Source organism: Aptenodytes patagonicus, chromosome 1 (genome assembly GCF_965638725.1).
Source record: "Aptenodytes patagonicus chromosome 1, bAptPat1.pri.cur, whole genome shotgun sequence".
Taxonomy (NCBI): Eukaryota; Metazoa; Chordata; class Aves; order Sphenisciformes; family Spheniscidae; genus Aptenodytes; species Aptenodytes patagonicus.
The window spans coordinates 79,442,969-79,460,564 of NC_134949.1; the positions used below are offsets into that span (position 1 = coordinate 79,442,969).

General features: G+C 41.2%; 1 protein-coding gene across 1 annotated transcript in view; it reads right to left on the reverse strand.

Moving 5' to 3' along the window:
* Window positions 1–17,596, reverse strand: part of PHF21B (PHD finger protein 21B) — a 167,567-nt gene that overhangs the window by 32,759 nt on the left and 117,212 nt on the right. Inside the window, exon 5 of the mRNA XM_076344142.1 lies at window positions 9,029–9,121. Within this exon, the coding sequence (XP_076200257.1) occupies window positions 9,029–9,121 (93 nt within the window). The remainder of the gene's footprint in view (window positions 1–9,028; window positions 9,122–17,596) is intronic.

A 17,596-nucleotide genomic window follows, 5' to 3' on the forward strand; every position in this document is an offset into this window, starting at 1 on the left:
TTGCCTAACTTCAGCTTCCAGTCCGTGGATCTTGTTATAGCTTTGTCAGCAGCACCGAAGAGCCCTCCCCCTCCCCAATATCAGATATCAGCTGGATCGTGCTCAGCATCAATCAGCCCTTCATACTGGCAGGGCCGATCTGTATGAGAGTAAATTTTTCAGCTCAATGCAATATCACATTGCCTTTGAGAGAAAGACCATTATTCACACTTTATTTTCACTTCACCCTTGTACTCAGAGCTTAAAAACAAAAACTCAGAATGGATTTGGCACAATTCATATGTCACAGAGGCAAAGTGCTGGGAGCAGCAGACAGAGCTTTCATTCTTGAAAAGCTTTAGAGGATCACACAGAAAACATTAGCAATGGCTGATAAAATGAGTGCAATATGGGGTAATTATATCCTTCACCAGAATGAACAGATGCACACTGACTTCAGTAAAGCTGTGTCTATTTATGCCACCTGAGGACCGACTCTCTCCCTCTTCTTTTTTTAATCAATAAAAACTACGCAAAAGAAAAGGTTCTAAGTAACTGTACAGCAATGACACACCCTAAAATCCAGGTTGCCCAACTGACCTGGATACAAGTGTTTCCAGCTTGGTTGATTTTTGGTTCCTTTCCTGATAAGCTCCTATTATCTTCAGCCTGGTCTGAGACCACAGTCAAAATAAACACAGTTTTATTTTCTTGCCACAGGGGGAAGATTTAAAACCACACGTGACTATGGATGCGCATATACTTTTCTTCCTTCCCCTTGATGGGGCTACACAAAAAGGAAGTTACTCTTCAGTGTGTACCACGAGGAAACCCCAGGCGAGATGACCCGGCTCGGTGAATCCTGTGTTCACATACAACGTAAGCCTCTCCTTAGCGTCTACCTGGAATATCAGTCTGAGAAGCCACAGAAGAATGATATGAAATGCAGGGCAAAACCCAAGCAACTTCTCCAGCCCACGTTTCCGATCCTGCTGCTCTGGACAGTGAGGACCAGGGAAGTAATCTTAATCTGACTGAAACCAACAGCAAATTTGAATAGACTTCAGTAAGGCCAGAACTGCAACTAGCACCTCGACACAAGCCCTGGTCTCTCATTTTACATGCCATGCAACCCAAGAATCACTCCGTGGTATTTTCACACGTATTCAAATTACGTGCACTATATCAAACGTTTTCCACTGGACTGTATACCTACTGTGCTTTGGCATTTCAATTTGTTAGTCATGGACAGCCAACTTTAGTGTAAAGGTGACACACAGATAATATAACCCCTGTGCAATTTTTAAGAAGACAAAGCTATTTCATTTAGTTTTTCTTCTCCTTCAGCTTTGCTTGATGCTACAGCAATGGAAGTTTTGCCGAGAGGGGTGTTTGTGTGGGAATCCGCCAGCTCTGCTTTGTGTGGATGTTGGCATAAGGCAGTCAGGTGGGAGTTCTTCATTAAAAATGTTATCAGTGTTTTGAACACAAAACTGTATTTTCACAGGAACTTGACTGACTTTTGCTAATGAAACGTACATTTTCTCCTCAGCTATACTGCCTCTATTTTCTGGTTTGGCATTGCTGCTGTTGAGTTGATGATTCATTAAGTGGCTCTTTTCCATTTGCAGAGAGGAAAACTATCATTAAACTAGCAAATTAAAATCAATATTATTCCAAAAAATAACGAGTAGGGGTTGAAGTTGACAAGGATTTCTGGTTTTTTTCCTTCTGCACAATGATTCTGTCCTTGAATATGCAGTTATCTATGTGCCTCTGAGGAAAGAATTTAATCCTTATTGCTTAGGATTACAATAGAAATATAAAAGCTAGACTGTGATTATACACACCAGTCAATAACTTACTTCCCTTTCTACTCTTTTCAGCATTACAAGTCAGCTTGCTTCTCTCACAGATACTCATCTATGATTAACTTACTTCAATTTAAATATAAAGTGTCCATGAAGCCTTTAGGCACAAACGAGTGAACATCTGTCTGCTTTCCTCCTATCTGTATACTTTCATAGGTGGGCTCTCGGCTAATCCACGCAGCTGGGCATTCACTGGACTCCAACTCTGGTGTCACTTTAAAGACTGTGGATGTCACTGCTTTGTACTGTCCATCACTTTAAGAGCTCTTCCTGCTTCTAGACAACAATAACGGCACATTACAATAATTTGACCAGCCTCAACTCATTTACTAGCCAAAATCAAAAAACTTGGAAGACAAAATAATACTGAAAATAATGACAAAAATCATTTCTATCCGCTGACAGCCTGAGCAAGATGGAAGCACACAAAAAGCTCAGACATCAGGAGATGAAAATGAAGGTTTTTAGGGACAGGAAGCAGTACAGTGAATTCCTCCAAGTCTCTGCTGAGGTACTGCAGGCAGAGAAAACCTTCCTATCCGCCTGTCATTCAGCCAGAGGCCTACCGCAAGCTTGTACAACTGGCACGGAGGCTCGGAGACACAGCACAGTCCAGATCCAGTCCAGACATGGATCTGAAGCCACATCATTCGCATGGATGCAAATGGCATCAGTGGAGAGAGGGGACATTTCTTCTCATCTTACTGATATTCTGGAAAGCAGCATTTGACATGGAGAAACATGAGAGTTTTCACCTGGGAAAAAGGTACCATGTCAGGTGTTAAAATGGCTTGAATCTTTCCTGGGGGTTGTATGGATACTTTAGGCTCCTACGTGCAGACTGTCATGGAGATCTGACTTCCATGGAGGTCCTTTGCAAAATGTTCACGATACTGATTGGATCTGAAGGTCTTAAGCATCAGTAACAGCCAGTTGTGCTTCTCCTTCCCCACCACCCTGGATCAGTTCTCTCACTAAGAACAGACAACTGACACTGAAACTCAGAAAGGCAGAGGTAACAGAGGGAGGTACTCTGGAAAATTTGCATCTGGGTGTAGTCCCCCTTGATACACCATATGCGTTCATCTTTGTCCATACTGCAGAAGACGGGATTCCTCGTCACTGCCAACCTCTGGCATACCACCATCCACAAGGAACAGTTCTTATCGCAACACCTTAGTCATACCTTCATCTGTCTTGGCTGCACTACAGCAGTGTAAAATACATACCATGGAGCACTCCAGATGCTCCAACAAGCCCGTGCCTCTCTCAGCAACACAGGCTACCTACCCCACCTATCCACTAGTGCGTAACTGAGATTCCCACAGACTTTTCAATAAAGTACCGTGTTTTCATCCCAATCTTCAAAGCTCTCCCTGTAAAGACTTAGTATGAAAGGCCAAGGTGGCCACGTGTCTCTGGTGCAGGGATTCTCTACAGCGAGGCTGATGCTCATACAGGCAGGCGTCTCAACCTTCTTCTCTACGAATTAAGGGCAGAAACATCATCACTTTCTACAATAAACATTTTCTACGTTATACTCCTCTGACAAATATATAGTGGCATGCAATTAATAGTAGCATGCCTATTAAAAATAAGCAAACTGATAAAAAGGAACCCTAATCAGAACTTTCAGCTGCATACACTTCTTCCCAAAGGGCAAGGATGAGAGAAGAAATAGCTTACAACAGATGTTAATCTTTGTGCTTAGCACATTACCAGAAGGTGCTTCAAATACAGTGACAAGCACAGTATAAAAGCTTATATAGAATAAAACAGATTAACAACTATATTTATTAAGGGCTACATTTTCAGCTAGGCCTCTGCAAACCTTTCTTTTGAAAAAGCAATTTTGTTTCTGTTTTCTGCACGCATACAGCCAATGAATATTAAATACTGCTGCAAAACCCTTAGCTTGGTTATATACCATGCTGATTAAGTTACCTTGAATTAGATTATCTCTCTTCTCCTCCACTAGCATTCCAACACATCCCCCTGGAAGCGCTGAGGGTTATATACCAGAAAGGTGCATGACATCCCTTAGGGGATTATAGTCCTTTTCTCCTCTGATATTGTAATAACGACTTTACCCAATTCAATTATTCCTTACTCAAACAAACAATAAAGTGCTCTTGTCTCTCCATTGCACAATTCTGTGTAACTTTTTATACAAACATGTATACCTGCTAGCTTCTTTTCTAGTTTCACAAAAGGCTGACTTGCATTTAGTAATCTTTTTCCACTTTCTAATGGCTATGCTCAGTCTTAACACACTACCTTAAAAATAATGAATTTTTTTTTTTTTTTTTAAGACTTATGATGCAAACAGAGAGAGGCTTGGCCACAGACCAGTCTGTTAATACATTTCTTCTACAGTACACAGTGGCATCACACAACTTGGGTTCTGCCTATAGGAGTCGTTTTCCTTTCAAGAAATCTTCCAGAAGCCCTATCACCGGGGAAGCCAGAAGCAGTGGTTGGGTTTGGTACACAGGTGAAGAGAAGCAGCAGCTATCAGTGGAACTGTGCTCATGAGAACTATGACAAGGAATTTTAAAAATGAGAACGTGCGTTTAAGTTTTGGGAACATCTGGAGACCACAGCCCCTGGCTGGGCTCACACGGTACCCAGTGATGAACAAACACGCGGCAACAAAACAGCCTCCGTCCCAAAGCAGCCTGCAGCCCAGTGACCGAATTCAGACCCTACCGAATTATGCATATTAAAATCACTACAGAAGATAAAAAATAAGCAGCACTTGACAGCAGAACTGTCCAGAGTCGATTGAAAAACACGCACGTTTCATCTAAAGCGGTTGCGCGTACCTGTTTCTTTTCACCACTCACCTGCGCGATAGCTCCACCGCAGGCGTCTGCTACGCGACTCTGCTCTACTCTAATCGGCAGTGGCATGAGCAAAGTCATCTCAAACCCTGCCTTCAACCAGGACCGGAAAAATAGGTCAGGGAAATAGCATTATAATCTGATTTAACTGCTAGTCAAATCATCACAGTCTCTCCATTAATTTGAATGAGAATTGGATTGAGCCCAAATTACTGACAACAAAATGGGAGGTTTGTTTTAATATCTTCACCGTTTCATTTAAAATCTTCCATTCAAAGAACAGAAAATAAGATTTCCCACGTGCTGTCAGGTGGGTACAGCGTGACTTAAATTTTTATGTAAACCAGTTCAAAATAGACAGACTGTCTGCACTGCAGCTGGAAATTGGAGCCCCAACCTGACGTAAGGCCACCCCTTCCTTACAGCTGATGGGTGCCATAAAGCAGAGGAACAGCTCAAGAGTAAGAGAGTGCATCACCCATGTGTTTGAGTAGAAGACCTCCAGGATTTGCTTCTCAGAGTGCAGTGGAGAGTCTGCAGTTTCCAAACATCTCACCCAGCTGGAAACATCAAAGGCCAAAGTAAGAAGAGAAAGACTATCTGGAATTAACTTCCCAAACATCACAGCTCATAGCAGAAATTTTATTTATTTGATGAAAGCAAAAATAACTTCATATTCTGTAAAAAAAATTTTAAAAAAGAAAAGAAAAAAGGTCTGCCAAAGAGGCTTGTTTTGGCAAATAATGAATGCCTAAAGAAATATTGTTTGTATTATGCAATGAACTTGTAATTAATGTTTGTTTGCTCACCATTTAATAGCAGTTCAGCACTAAGTGATGGGATTTTGCTGCCTTTTGTGAATGTGCAGATTTTAAAACTTCATTCCCCATATGGAAGAGCTCCCAGGAGGTCATATCATAAACCCATTCAAATGAACAAAATAAATGACAGGTATCTGTATAAATGTGGAAAATGAGAAAGCTATATGTATTATTTTCCATAAGTATTGTTAAGTGCCTCAGTTTACTTGTGTGGTATTTTCCTGCTTGACTGCATAGAGGTAAATCAAAAAATGTCTAGATGAGGAGAACGAAAGCATCAAAAATATAAAACTCCTTTAGATGCGATGAGGGGCCCTTAAATGGAGGAGTCCCCTGTTTCTTTCCAGCCAGCCTTGCAACGTTTATGCCTCTCATGCCTACATCTAAATCTCAAGGGAGTCTGAAATCCCAAAGAAATGATGAGACTGGCCAAAAGGAGAAATGTCAGGTAGCAATCGGTGTGCTGGTCAAGAATGCAGACACTGACCTGGACTAATCCCACTTATCTACGTGCACCTGAAACCAAAGTGCAATCTGTCTGGCTAAGAGTGAAGCCACTTCCAGAGGGCAACTCGGAGACAAGTAGGCTCCTAACACGGCAGGGATCCCAGAAGGGATCCATCCAGGCTTTCCACCCCTCCATAGACAAGAAGAGAGGCGGCAGCACGTACAGACAAGATTAAGACAGCTTAGGTGATTGCCACTGTGCCTGCCACTGCACTTGCACAAACTACACCTAGACTTAGCTGCTTGAGTAAATAGGCAGGCATGCAGGTGGGCTTATTGAAGCCTTTGCTGCCATGGTTTCATTGCTATTAGGGCTCTACACAATTCACTGTTAAAGCTGGACTTCGCAGAGACAGAGGTCGGGGAAGGTGCAATACCTTGCAGAACAAGATTCAACTATAGCTAACATGCATGAGTACAGACATTGTACTGCTTTAATTCTTTGTGTGAAATACTATGGACTTCTTGGTAGAGGAGTGATGAATATTGTTTTGTTTTGAAAAAGCTGTCCCTTTAATTTGCTGCTACACAGGCACCCAAAGTAAAGGTTTTAGCAGATGCCAAACTTAGCTGGACCCTGCTTGTTAGTATTCTTGGGAGACGGTGGCAAAGCTGCCTCTCAGAAAGTCAGTCCTAGAACGGTAGGATTGTGCCGCTAACTCAGAGCAAGGTACAGGAGCCATGCCTGCCACCCAGGGGGGACAAAAGGGGGTTAGTAGCCAGCCTGCTCTGGAACCAAGTCTGATGCATAACAGCTGAGAGGACATGGACTGTGATAGGATTTAATTCTGCACATTTTCCAGCTCCTACTGGAAGATACTACAAGCCCCTTAATTTCCAAAATCATTTTTAATTTGGTGCTTGTTTTCTCAGAGCTATGAGGGAGAAGAGGGAAGGGATGTCCTTTACCATAATACCTTCCTTTTGTGGTATTACATGGCCTTGCTTCCTGGCATTTTTATATTTCCATCTGAAGATTCCAGCTCTCCTGGACCACAGATTCCTATCGACCCTCAAAGTTTGCCAGAGATGACTATGCACTCACCTACACTTATTACAAAGGAGAGCTTTCACAGTGATACAGTGCTGCAGCTCACTTACAGCGGCCTCCCAGATCACCTGTATCCAGCTGTATCTGGGGAATGACAGCTTTACATCACTCTGATTTACGGCTATATTAAATATATTTTGAAAGCATTTGACTATTTAGTTAGAAGCCAAACTTTCCACTTGTAGATGAAAACTTGATCTCTCTTAAGACGTCAAGCAGAAAGCTTTGATGGGTGGAGGGAGTTTCCCACTAGGAAACAATATGGAAATTTTAAATTTCACTGTAAGCTTTGAGTGGGAGAGGAACATCATGAGATGGTCTCATCATGAACTGCAAAGGAGGACACAGTCTGTAAATGGGGCAGGCTGTTGCTGAAGAAGGAGGTATTGGCCTGTGAAAAATCCAGAAAAAACTCAGAACATAAGACATACCTCTGATAATGAGGTCTCACATACAGCCGCCTACTTCATTTTCAGTTTTGACGAAAATGAGATTGCTATGTGGTTATTTCCCATGCTATCTACATGAAATAGAAAATTTAGTGAACTATGGCTTAGGGCTGCTGAGGAAGGGTTGGTGTTTCATTAGTATTAAGTATGATTGCATAAACAGGTCTGAAATTGAAGGCTGTGCTAGGAAAGGAGTGAAACAAAGTGAAATACGAACAAAAATATTGCCATGAGCTAAACAGCAAGACAGAAAGGATATGTGTTCTTTTCAAAAAGTTGATGCAATCAGCTTCCTCCACTTTTTCCAATTCTTCAAATTTGAATCTAACACTGAATGAAAATTTTTCTACTTAACAGAAGTGTAGAACATTGATGCTTCTTTAAGTGCAGCATTTGCAATGCCATCATCATTGCTGAAACATAACCTTAATGATAATTTAAGCCCCTGCTACAGGTCTTTCAGCTGCTCTTGAACCTCATCTACTTTCAGGAGCAATCTGCTCATCTTTGACACCCCAAAATGGCAGAAAACAATGTGTTATTATGCTGTAAGAACAACTGAAAAGCAAAGTCTTGAACTTGATAAGAAAACTATAACCTTCCTTTATGTTCACAACTTTGCCTTCCACAAAATGTAATTTAAAGAGAGAATTTAAGAACTTTATCTTGGAAATACTCCTTCCTCCGGGCAGATTTAGCTCACAGATCTTCTACTAGATTCTGCCACTAAGAAAATATTAGGAAAAAAATTAAGGAACAATAGGAAGACCCAACATCGACTTCAATGCTAGAAAAGACCTCTAAGGGCCACACAGGGAGACATATATTTATACTTAATAATCACGAATCCAAAAAGCAAACCATAGAACTGCAGCAAAACACTGGTTGAAAATGACATCTTCTGAGAAAGAGGGTTGAAATGGTTAATAAAGTGTATGGTTAGGGAAACAGTGATGGATATTCAGAAAAGAAAACACAGTTTGAAAAGATTTTAAAAATCTGTGAGTGTAACTCTCCTTTCACTCCTACCCAGCCAATCTTGCCTCAGTCTGGCACCTGGGTTAGCTGGGCAAAACTTTATACTGGGATAGACAGGGATGAGGCAAGTAAATTAGTAAAAGAATATGTGAGGCTAAATCTTGAACAGAAAGGTTAATATTTCCACCACTTTTTTTAATTACAGAATTGCAGATTTTAATTTCTGTGATTTGTGATTCATCTTATAAAGCATAAATTTACATTTCACCGTATGTACTTTGTTCTTCCACAATGAATCTTCAAGATTTTTTATAGCTTTTCATTGTTCTAACAGTATGCTCCCAGAATAAAACTGATCTATCTTTTTTTTCACGAATTGGAGAAAATAAGTCTACTGTTCAGCTCACAGAAGGTGAGTCTTTATTCAGCAAAATGAGTGCGCTGACCTACCCAGTCTAGGCACCAGACAGAAACAGAGTAGAATACATATAAAATGACACAAAACCCCCTTTGGAACTGTATTTTGTACCTGAGGTAGCACTGCTGGTCCTTGTCCTGCCAACCTCTGCAAGGAGCTGACCTGAGGAACCTTAATGGGCACTGCAGTGATAGTTCCCAAAGTCTGTTGGAAGAAAAACAGTTGAACACAGCTTAAAAGACTTGCACAGCTTCCCCAGATAGAATCTGCCTCACCCAGCGGTTCCCCTTCCAGCTCTTTGCTTGTCTCTTCCCGACTTATGATGGAAGGGTATAATACATCAGTCCATTTGAAGCTCTCTCTCTTCTGCCTAAAGAGTCAGAGATGCTTCCTTCTCTTTAACCTTCTCTACAAAGCACTGTTAACTGAAGTCTGTTGCCTCCTTAGAGCGTTTGGTAATACTGAGTGCAAAGGATACATCTCATCGTTGTGAAGTTTTTTTGGTACAAGTGTGCTGCCATGGCTGAAGGCTGTCTAGGCACTAGTTTATTTTCAAAAGAGCTGAAGAAAGGTGAAACGCACCACAGTGAAACTTAAAAAATGTGCATTGGTAAGATGATGCATTTCATGGTAGCCAGGGTCACAAGAGAAGTTCACTGTGTCTTAGTAAATAGTAAATACTGAATTATTAAAACTGAAAGCTACCTATAAATCTACTATAGTACACTGTAACACAACATTCAGCTAAGACGACATCCAGTTGGGTCAACACAGCAGCCATTACTACCCATGTTTATTTTCTCTACTCACTCTTCTCTTAGTTGTATAACAAATTTATTCAAAGCTTATTTAAGATAGAATAGAATAGAATAGAATAGAATAGAATAGAATAGAATAGAATAGAATAGAATAGAATAGAATAGAATAGAATAGAGACTATTTCAGTTGGAAGGGACCTACAATGATCACCTAGTCCAACTGCCTGACCACTTCAGGGCTGACTAAAAGTTAAAGCATGTTGTTAAGGGCATTGTCCAAATCCCTCTTAAACACTGACAGGGATGGGGCATCGACCACCTCTCTAGGAAGCCTGTCTCAGTGTTTGACCACCCTCTTGGTAAAGAAATGTTTCCTAATATCAAGTTTGAACCTCCCCTGGCGCAGCTTTGAACCATTCCCACATGTCCTCTCACTGGATACCAAGGAGAAGAGATCAGCACCTCCCTCTCCACTTCCCCTCCTCAGGAAGCTGTAGAGAGCCATGAGGTCACCCCTCAGCCTCCTTTTCTCCAAATTAGACAAGCCCAAAGTCCTTAGCCGCTTCTCATAGGACATACCTTCCAGCCCCTTCACCAGCTTTGTTGCCCTCCTCTGGATGCATTCAAGGACCTTCACATCCTTCTTAAATTGTGGGGCCCAGAACTGCACACAGTACTTGAGGTGAGGCTGCACCAACACTGAATAAAGCGGGATAATGAACTCTTTTCACTGGCTGGTTATGCTGTGTTTGATGCACCCCAGGATGCAGTTTGCCCTCCTGGCTGCCAGGGCACACTGCTGACTCATACGGAGCCTGCTGTCAACCAGCACCCCCAGATCCCTTTCTGCAGGGCTGCTCTCCAGCCACTCCTCTCCCAATTTATACTTGTGCCCAGCATTACTCTGTCCCAGGTGCAGAATCTGGCACTTGGACTTGTTCAATTTCATGCCGTTGATAATTGCCCAATGCTCCCGTCCATCTAGATCCCTCTGCAAGGCCTCTTGTCCCTCAAGAGAGTCAACAGCACCTCCCAGTTTGGTACCATCAGCGAAGTTGCTAATGGTGCATTCAACTCCTGCATCCAGATCATTGATAAATGTACTGAACAGAACTGGCCCTAGAATTGAGCCCTGAGGAACACCGCTGGTGACTGGTCGCCAGCCAGGTGTAGCCCCATTCACTACAACCCTTTGAGCTCTGCCCTTCAGCCAGTTCTTCACCCAGCACACCGTGAACCCGCTCATCCCACAAGTTGTCCACAAGTTGGACAACTTGTCCAGAAGGATGCTGTGAGGGACAGTATCAAAAGCCTTACTAAAATCCAGAAAAACTACATCCACTGCCTTCCCTTCATTCACTAGGTGGGTGACCTTATCATAGAAGGGTATCAAATTAGTTAAACAGGACTTTCCTTTTGTGAACCCATGTTGACTGTGCCTGATGATTGCATTATTCTTTAAATGCCTTTCAGTAGTACCCAGTATAAGATATTTGATTAGCTCCTTCTATGAGCAAATACATTGCTGCATTCTACATAAAGTTTACTTTGTAGATGAAGAAGCGATACTTGTTAACCCAGTATTTTCTTTAACCCTTAGGAATACAGTTGGATACCAAGAATAAGCAAATTATGTTTCCGTAATACAGTCAAGTACACACAAGTTTCCCTCCTGCCTAAAAATCTCTGTGTCTGTTTAGCTCCAATCCTTTGCTGACTTTTCATCTATCTGTAGTGATAGATATCTATAGATGTACATTTAACCGTTCTGTTATAGATGGTCTGAATGGCACCTCTTTTTCAAGCCTCACCCACAGAGGCTCCTAAAATACTGGATCTGAGATGTTGTAAATAACTTGTACTTTATTTTCTCCATTAAAAGGGACAGATAGCTTATAAATTTAAGATTGGGCCATAGGTCTAAAAAACATAGCTAACTTTTCCCCTTCAACCTTTTCATTCCTTCATCCCTGATTACAGTTCGTATTTTGGTTAGCTGGCCAATATTCTTAAGGCAAGTGTCCTGGTTTTGGCAGGGATAGAGTTAATTTCCTTTTTAGTAGCTGGTACAGTGTTTTGGATTTAGGAGGAGAACAAAGTTGATAACGCACCGATGTTTTAGTTGTTGCTAGGTAATGCTTACACTAGCCAAGGACTTTTTAGTTTTCCATGCTCTGCCGACTGAGAAGGCTGGAGGTGCACAAGAAGCTGGGAGGGGGCACAGCCAAACTGGCCACAGGGACATTCCATACCATGTGACGTCATGCTCAGTACATAAACTGGGGAAAGCTGGCCGGGGGGGGGCCGCTGCTCGGGGACTGGCTGGGCATCGGTCAGCGGGTGGTGAGCAATTGTACTGTGCATCACTTGTTTTGTGTATTATTATTATTATTATCATATTATTATTATTATTATTATCATTTTATTTCAATTATTAAACTGTTTTTATCTCAACCCACGAGTTTTTCTCATTTGTGCTCTTCCAATTCTCTCCCCCATCCCACCGGGTGGGGGGGAGTGAGCGAGCGGCTGCGTGGTGCTTAGTTGCTGACTGAGATTAAACCACGACAGCAAGGTTTTATAACTTTTATCTAACATTTCTTAATTGCTGTGGGGACGATATGGCAATATAAGCAAGCAGATGATTGTCATTATAACAGCAAGAGACAGTCACTGATCACAAAAACTTATCAGGCTGCTAGAAATAGCTAATAAGGAAAGAAAAATAGATTCGACTGAATTTCTCTAAATTTAACTCCCCTCAAAACAAAAGTATCGGATCACAGCCAGTAAGATAAAGTGTGCTAATATTACCCCAATCTGGTAATGAAATTTGTCAATAGAAAGGAAACTATAATGTAATCAGCTCAAGGAAAGCAAAACTGTGTCAGGTCCATGCCAATATATTCTCCTCAGACCTCAACAACAGAGTGGTAAAACAGTCTATTTCATTCTAACTACAGTGTTTGATAAGAATACCATGCATTTTCATGCAGAATATTTTTAATAAACTTGTCCTACAGAGTTTATATTTTTAACTCTGCTACTCCTCTTGGAGACATTTGGGGGTGTGATGTTATATATTCAGCAAAGATTAAAATTTGCATAAGATTTGCCTGAGTTAAAAACAAGGAGAGCTGTACAGTTATAAACATGCAAGACAATTTTTCCTGAGTACTCGTGGATAACCAGTGCCCTGGATTATCCATGGAAAAATATACTCCATTAAAATTCTGCCTTGAGCCAAGGACGGGGGGGGGGGGGGGGGGGGCGGGGCGGGGAGTGGGGCGGGGATGGAGAAAGCAACATTTCCACCCATGGATACCAGAACAAGTTATACCTTCCTGCAGAAGTAAAGGTATTGGCAGCAGAGTGAGGAACAGAAGGGGGTATTTCCACCACAGTTATCCTTATAGGGTGACACATGGAATAAAAACAATGGGAAGGATACTATAAACTATCTGAATGAATTACTTCTTTGCCCTGTCTACCATATCACAGCCTCAGACGTTGGGAAGGACAACGCGATGAATTCCTGCAGCCTGGAGAGAAGGAGAACTTGAGCTGCCACCTGCTGCTATTGCCACTTATTAGACATATCACAACTTCCTGCTTTACATTAGCATGAACTAGAATTAATTCAGCCCAGTTATTTGTTTTTTAAGGTGAATACCAAAGTGGACTTTCCAAGCCACACTAGAGGAACTGAAAGTTTATCACAAGTATGATCCGCATTTTCCCTCCATCCTAACACTGCTAATATATAGAATGAGATTTCTTTCACAATGCAGTGAAGCCTGAGTTTTCCCTGGAAACACCAGGAGCACCACAACTTCTCCTGGGCTACACATACACCCTCTACAGAAAGTTAAAACAAGAAGCTCTTCCTCCTGAAAGGTCGTGCTTAAAGCGTGGCTGCATCTCTCGTCATTTTTATATATGCTACCTCTGACCTTGAAAACACACATTCTGATATTCCTGTTCCAACAGATAGACGTGGATTTGCAAGGATTTTCAAACTGGCCAACAGAATACCATGTATTAAAATATGAAGTGCCGACACTGAGTGAAATTGGGAATTGACTATAAAGATAAGAATCAAATTACTCAGAAGTTAGATAAGATACAGTTATCAGTTGGTAGGATGCACAAAACCTCCATGTCTGAGCAAGAAACCTCTTTTCTTGTACTACTTCAAATATCAGTCACAAGGAAAAAAACCAACAAACCAACCCTGCCTAGAACAGAATGCCCCTGTCCTGTGAGGAAGGAGCTCATCTCAGCCTCTGGGTGCATGGTTGGGCCAATTCTATTTTATGTTTCAAAACACTGAACGATTGAGCCAAAAAAGAATGGGAATGAGAGAAGAAACAAGAAACGCCGTAAAACTACTCTGCACTGCTCTCTTAGCTTCACTGGAAGACAAAGCCAGGATGTATTGCCTGTGGGTATCAGGGAAATGAACTATCATTAGTTCTGTCACCTGCACTCTCAAAAAACTCATCAGATTTATTTTCCTGAAGTAGGAGTTCTGCAGCGATCTCGAGAGAACAAAAACAAATTATGGCATTCTTAGGTTATGAAATTTTCAGTGACGAAGATGCAGCCTCCTGTTTACAAATGGTTTTACAGAAAGGATCTGTTATTTAATATTCAAGGAAATAATCTCAGTATAAAAACCATATGGTCAAGGGAAAATTCGAAACTTTAATCTCACATTAATAATAGCACTAGAGTATGTTCAGACAGAGAGATATCTAAGAACCTGTTTTACTTTTCACTATTTACATTGTTTTGTTATTGTTTCGCAGCTTGGGCAATAAATAGTTCAAGCTGTTGTATCAGCAGAATTCAATGACAGAAACCTCTGTACTTTTCCTGTAACACATTTCATCTGTTATCTCAGGGTACTTCGCCTAGGTCAGTATTATTGTCTCCATTTTAGTGATGAAAAAAATCGAGATTTAGAGGTAAAATAATGTTGTCAGGGCTAGACTGTTGTGCAGGTGGAAATGCAAGCCAGACTTCTTCCTTCCAGTGTCTCATCCATGTGATTGATTAACCTCATCTCATCTGTTGATGTAGAGTCACACCTGAGTCGCCTAATTTTTAGGTCAGATTTTAATGATCAGACCAGGATGTCTCCATGATGACGGGCGAAAGAGGTGAAGCGTAAAACAGGGGGAATCGCAGTTGCGGTCTCTGCAATGAAGGAGGTGCAGGTGCTAGAATGGATGGTTGGGCAGTTTGGCTCTGGGTACGTTTTCCAGTGCATTTCAGAGCACTGCTTTGTTCCAGTCTAAGTGGTAAATAAACGAGCAGATAAAACCACTTGCCTGGCAAATAAAAAAGTAAACGACCTTATCTGATGTTCTTGGCCAGGCAATGAGAACTGGACAAACTCCCCATGGCTCAAGCTACAACAGGACAAATACTGCTCACACTCACCTTAATACTTCAGTTCTAGCTGGGTCCTCAGCTCAAGCCCATGGGCTGCAAGAGGTGAGTAATCAAGATACCTCCCCCCAGAAACGGAAATAAACTTTTTTTTCCTCCTGTTAGCAGTGCCACCTATTTTCACTCACAAACTGTCCAGGCTTGCCATGGCGAGCCTGGTGGATCAAAGACTCGTCACTCACTAATTCCACGCTATCATTTTCATCCATGTGGGCTTTTTTTTTCCCCTCCTTCCTTTTTTCCAATTTGCCCAAAGAGCAAGCTGGTGCACATTCTTATAAACCTTTAATTAACAAGCTGAAAAGACATTTTTCTGGCAATGCCTGACCTTTAAGCACTTTGTATTAATTTATCGATACCAGCAGAAACAATAATTTAAAAGGTTATTTTATGAGTGCTGAATAGTTTATGGCAGCACTTTTGTCAAGATAAATTAGTTTCTTATTTCTACATTTACAGCTCTAAGCATTTTAATAAAAAAGGTCCATAAAAGTCAAAGATAACTCCAAATCTCTCCTCTATCTAAGTCTATTTGGGCTTTTCTGGTGACGCCCTGAAACACCTACAATGTGGAGGGAGCACTGAAATGTGCAGTGATGGGGGAAAGTGAAGAGCCAAGTTTCAGTTTGCCTCAGAATTGTTTTGATTTGATTGTATGCATTTAAGCCAGATTTACCATCTTTATACTGAGGATTTTTTTTCAAAAAAACCCAAACAATCATCAGGTGTATTTCCTACTGTCTAATTCACTAAACTTTACATCCAGCAGCACTTCTTCTCCCAGGCAAGCATCTGGGAGCTCATGACCCCTTGCTAACTCCTACCTCAAGCACCAGCCCCAGCCCTGGCCTGGAACAGGAACCTCAGCCACTGCATCACCCACTGTAGGAGTTAATGGCTAATGAATGCATATGGCTGCAACACAAACCACTTACAAACCCCCGTCTTCAGTGACCTATACAGAGCAGACAGGTATCTGGCATGTCAGGGACACCTTTTTTGTTTGTGCAATCCACAGATGCCCTCGGACAGGAACCGCAGCAGGCCCACTGTGTAGGTGACCTGCAATCTCAGTTGTTGGGTAAATGTCATCCCGTAGCATGCTCCGAAGGGTCACATTTTGAATTGCAAAAACAGGTGAAGAGATGCAAACGAAATGATCTTTTTCAGTGGTCATTTTACTCACTAAGAAAATAATAATGATAAGAATTTAAAAAAAGAAAACCAACCCAAAAGCCCGGAAACAGGAGGACGCAGTTGCATTAAAAGACAAAAAAAGCAGTTCCTCCCATGTAACCAAAAGAAAATGAAAAATTTAGAAGACATTTCCAAGTGTAGTTAAAAAAGAAAATCACTTCTTGCCCTCAATTCTTCTATTAATACCCAATAGCATTGTAAGTATTTGCTGTATTTTCTCCTCCTATGCTTCTCCTGCATTAAATCAACACCATCCCTAGATCAAGGCTCTCAAAGACAACTGAGGGATAGAAGTGTGGGGACAGTGGCAAGTAGAAGACATAAAAAGTGAAACAAAGCAGTATGGGATGGACAAAGAATAAGAATTCAAAGGATGAAGGCTAGAGATGGTTAGAGGATGAAACGATGCTGAGGCAGAAACAAGGATGAGATTTGCATTGTCGATGATCAGACACTAAGGGCCATACATTCAGTTTCCACCTATTATGTTATGACTCCTTTAGTCAATGCCTGCATTTTTAAATCCATGACTTAAGCACATTTGTGATTTTAGTAAACTTCTGCATTTCAGCCCTGAATGAATACATATACATATACACACACAGATGTGTAGCTCTACTTTATTGAAAGATATTTACATTTTACTGAGTTTGGGTAAATATATTTGTCAGACCATTGCCATGTTTGCTTTGAATTACAAATTCCTTTCCCCCCTCATTTGGATGTACTAACGCTTAAGGACCTGTTCCTACAATTCATTATCCATGCAAACTCATTGTTGAGCTTGGGTACGTGAGCAGTTTAGGATTAGATCACAGACGTAAAACTGTTAGGGGACACAACTCTCCTCCCCTTCCAGAATTACACCAGTACAGATAAAATCACTGAAGTCAATCACTGAAGAGAATCAGACTCAACGAGTAACAGAAGGTTAAAAAGCCACATAGTCTCAAAAGCCTTTCACTACAGCTTGTTACCAAAATAAATACTTAACTCAGGAACACATGGGTTTGTTACATCTTAGCAGAACAGTTCAATTATTTGAGTTCAACTGACACTGCATTGCTGTATTATTTGCAAACTATTTTATACTGACATCAATACTGCAGCACAAATATTGTGTTCCTACAATGTATTATAGAAACACTAATCTTTTTCTTTTTAAAGTACATATGCATCTCTCTAAGATCTAGGTCGTCTTCGTGTTGCAAGTAAGACACCTAAGCTATTAAAAAAATGTTTTTGTCTGTTATGTGTTCAATATTGG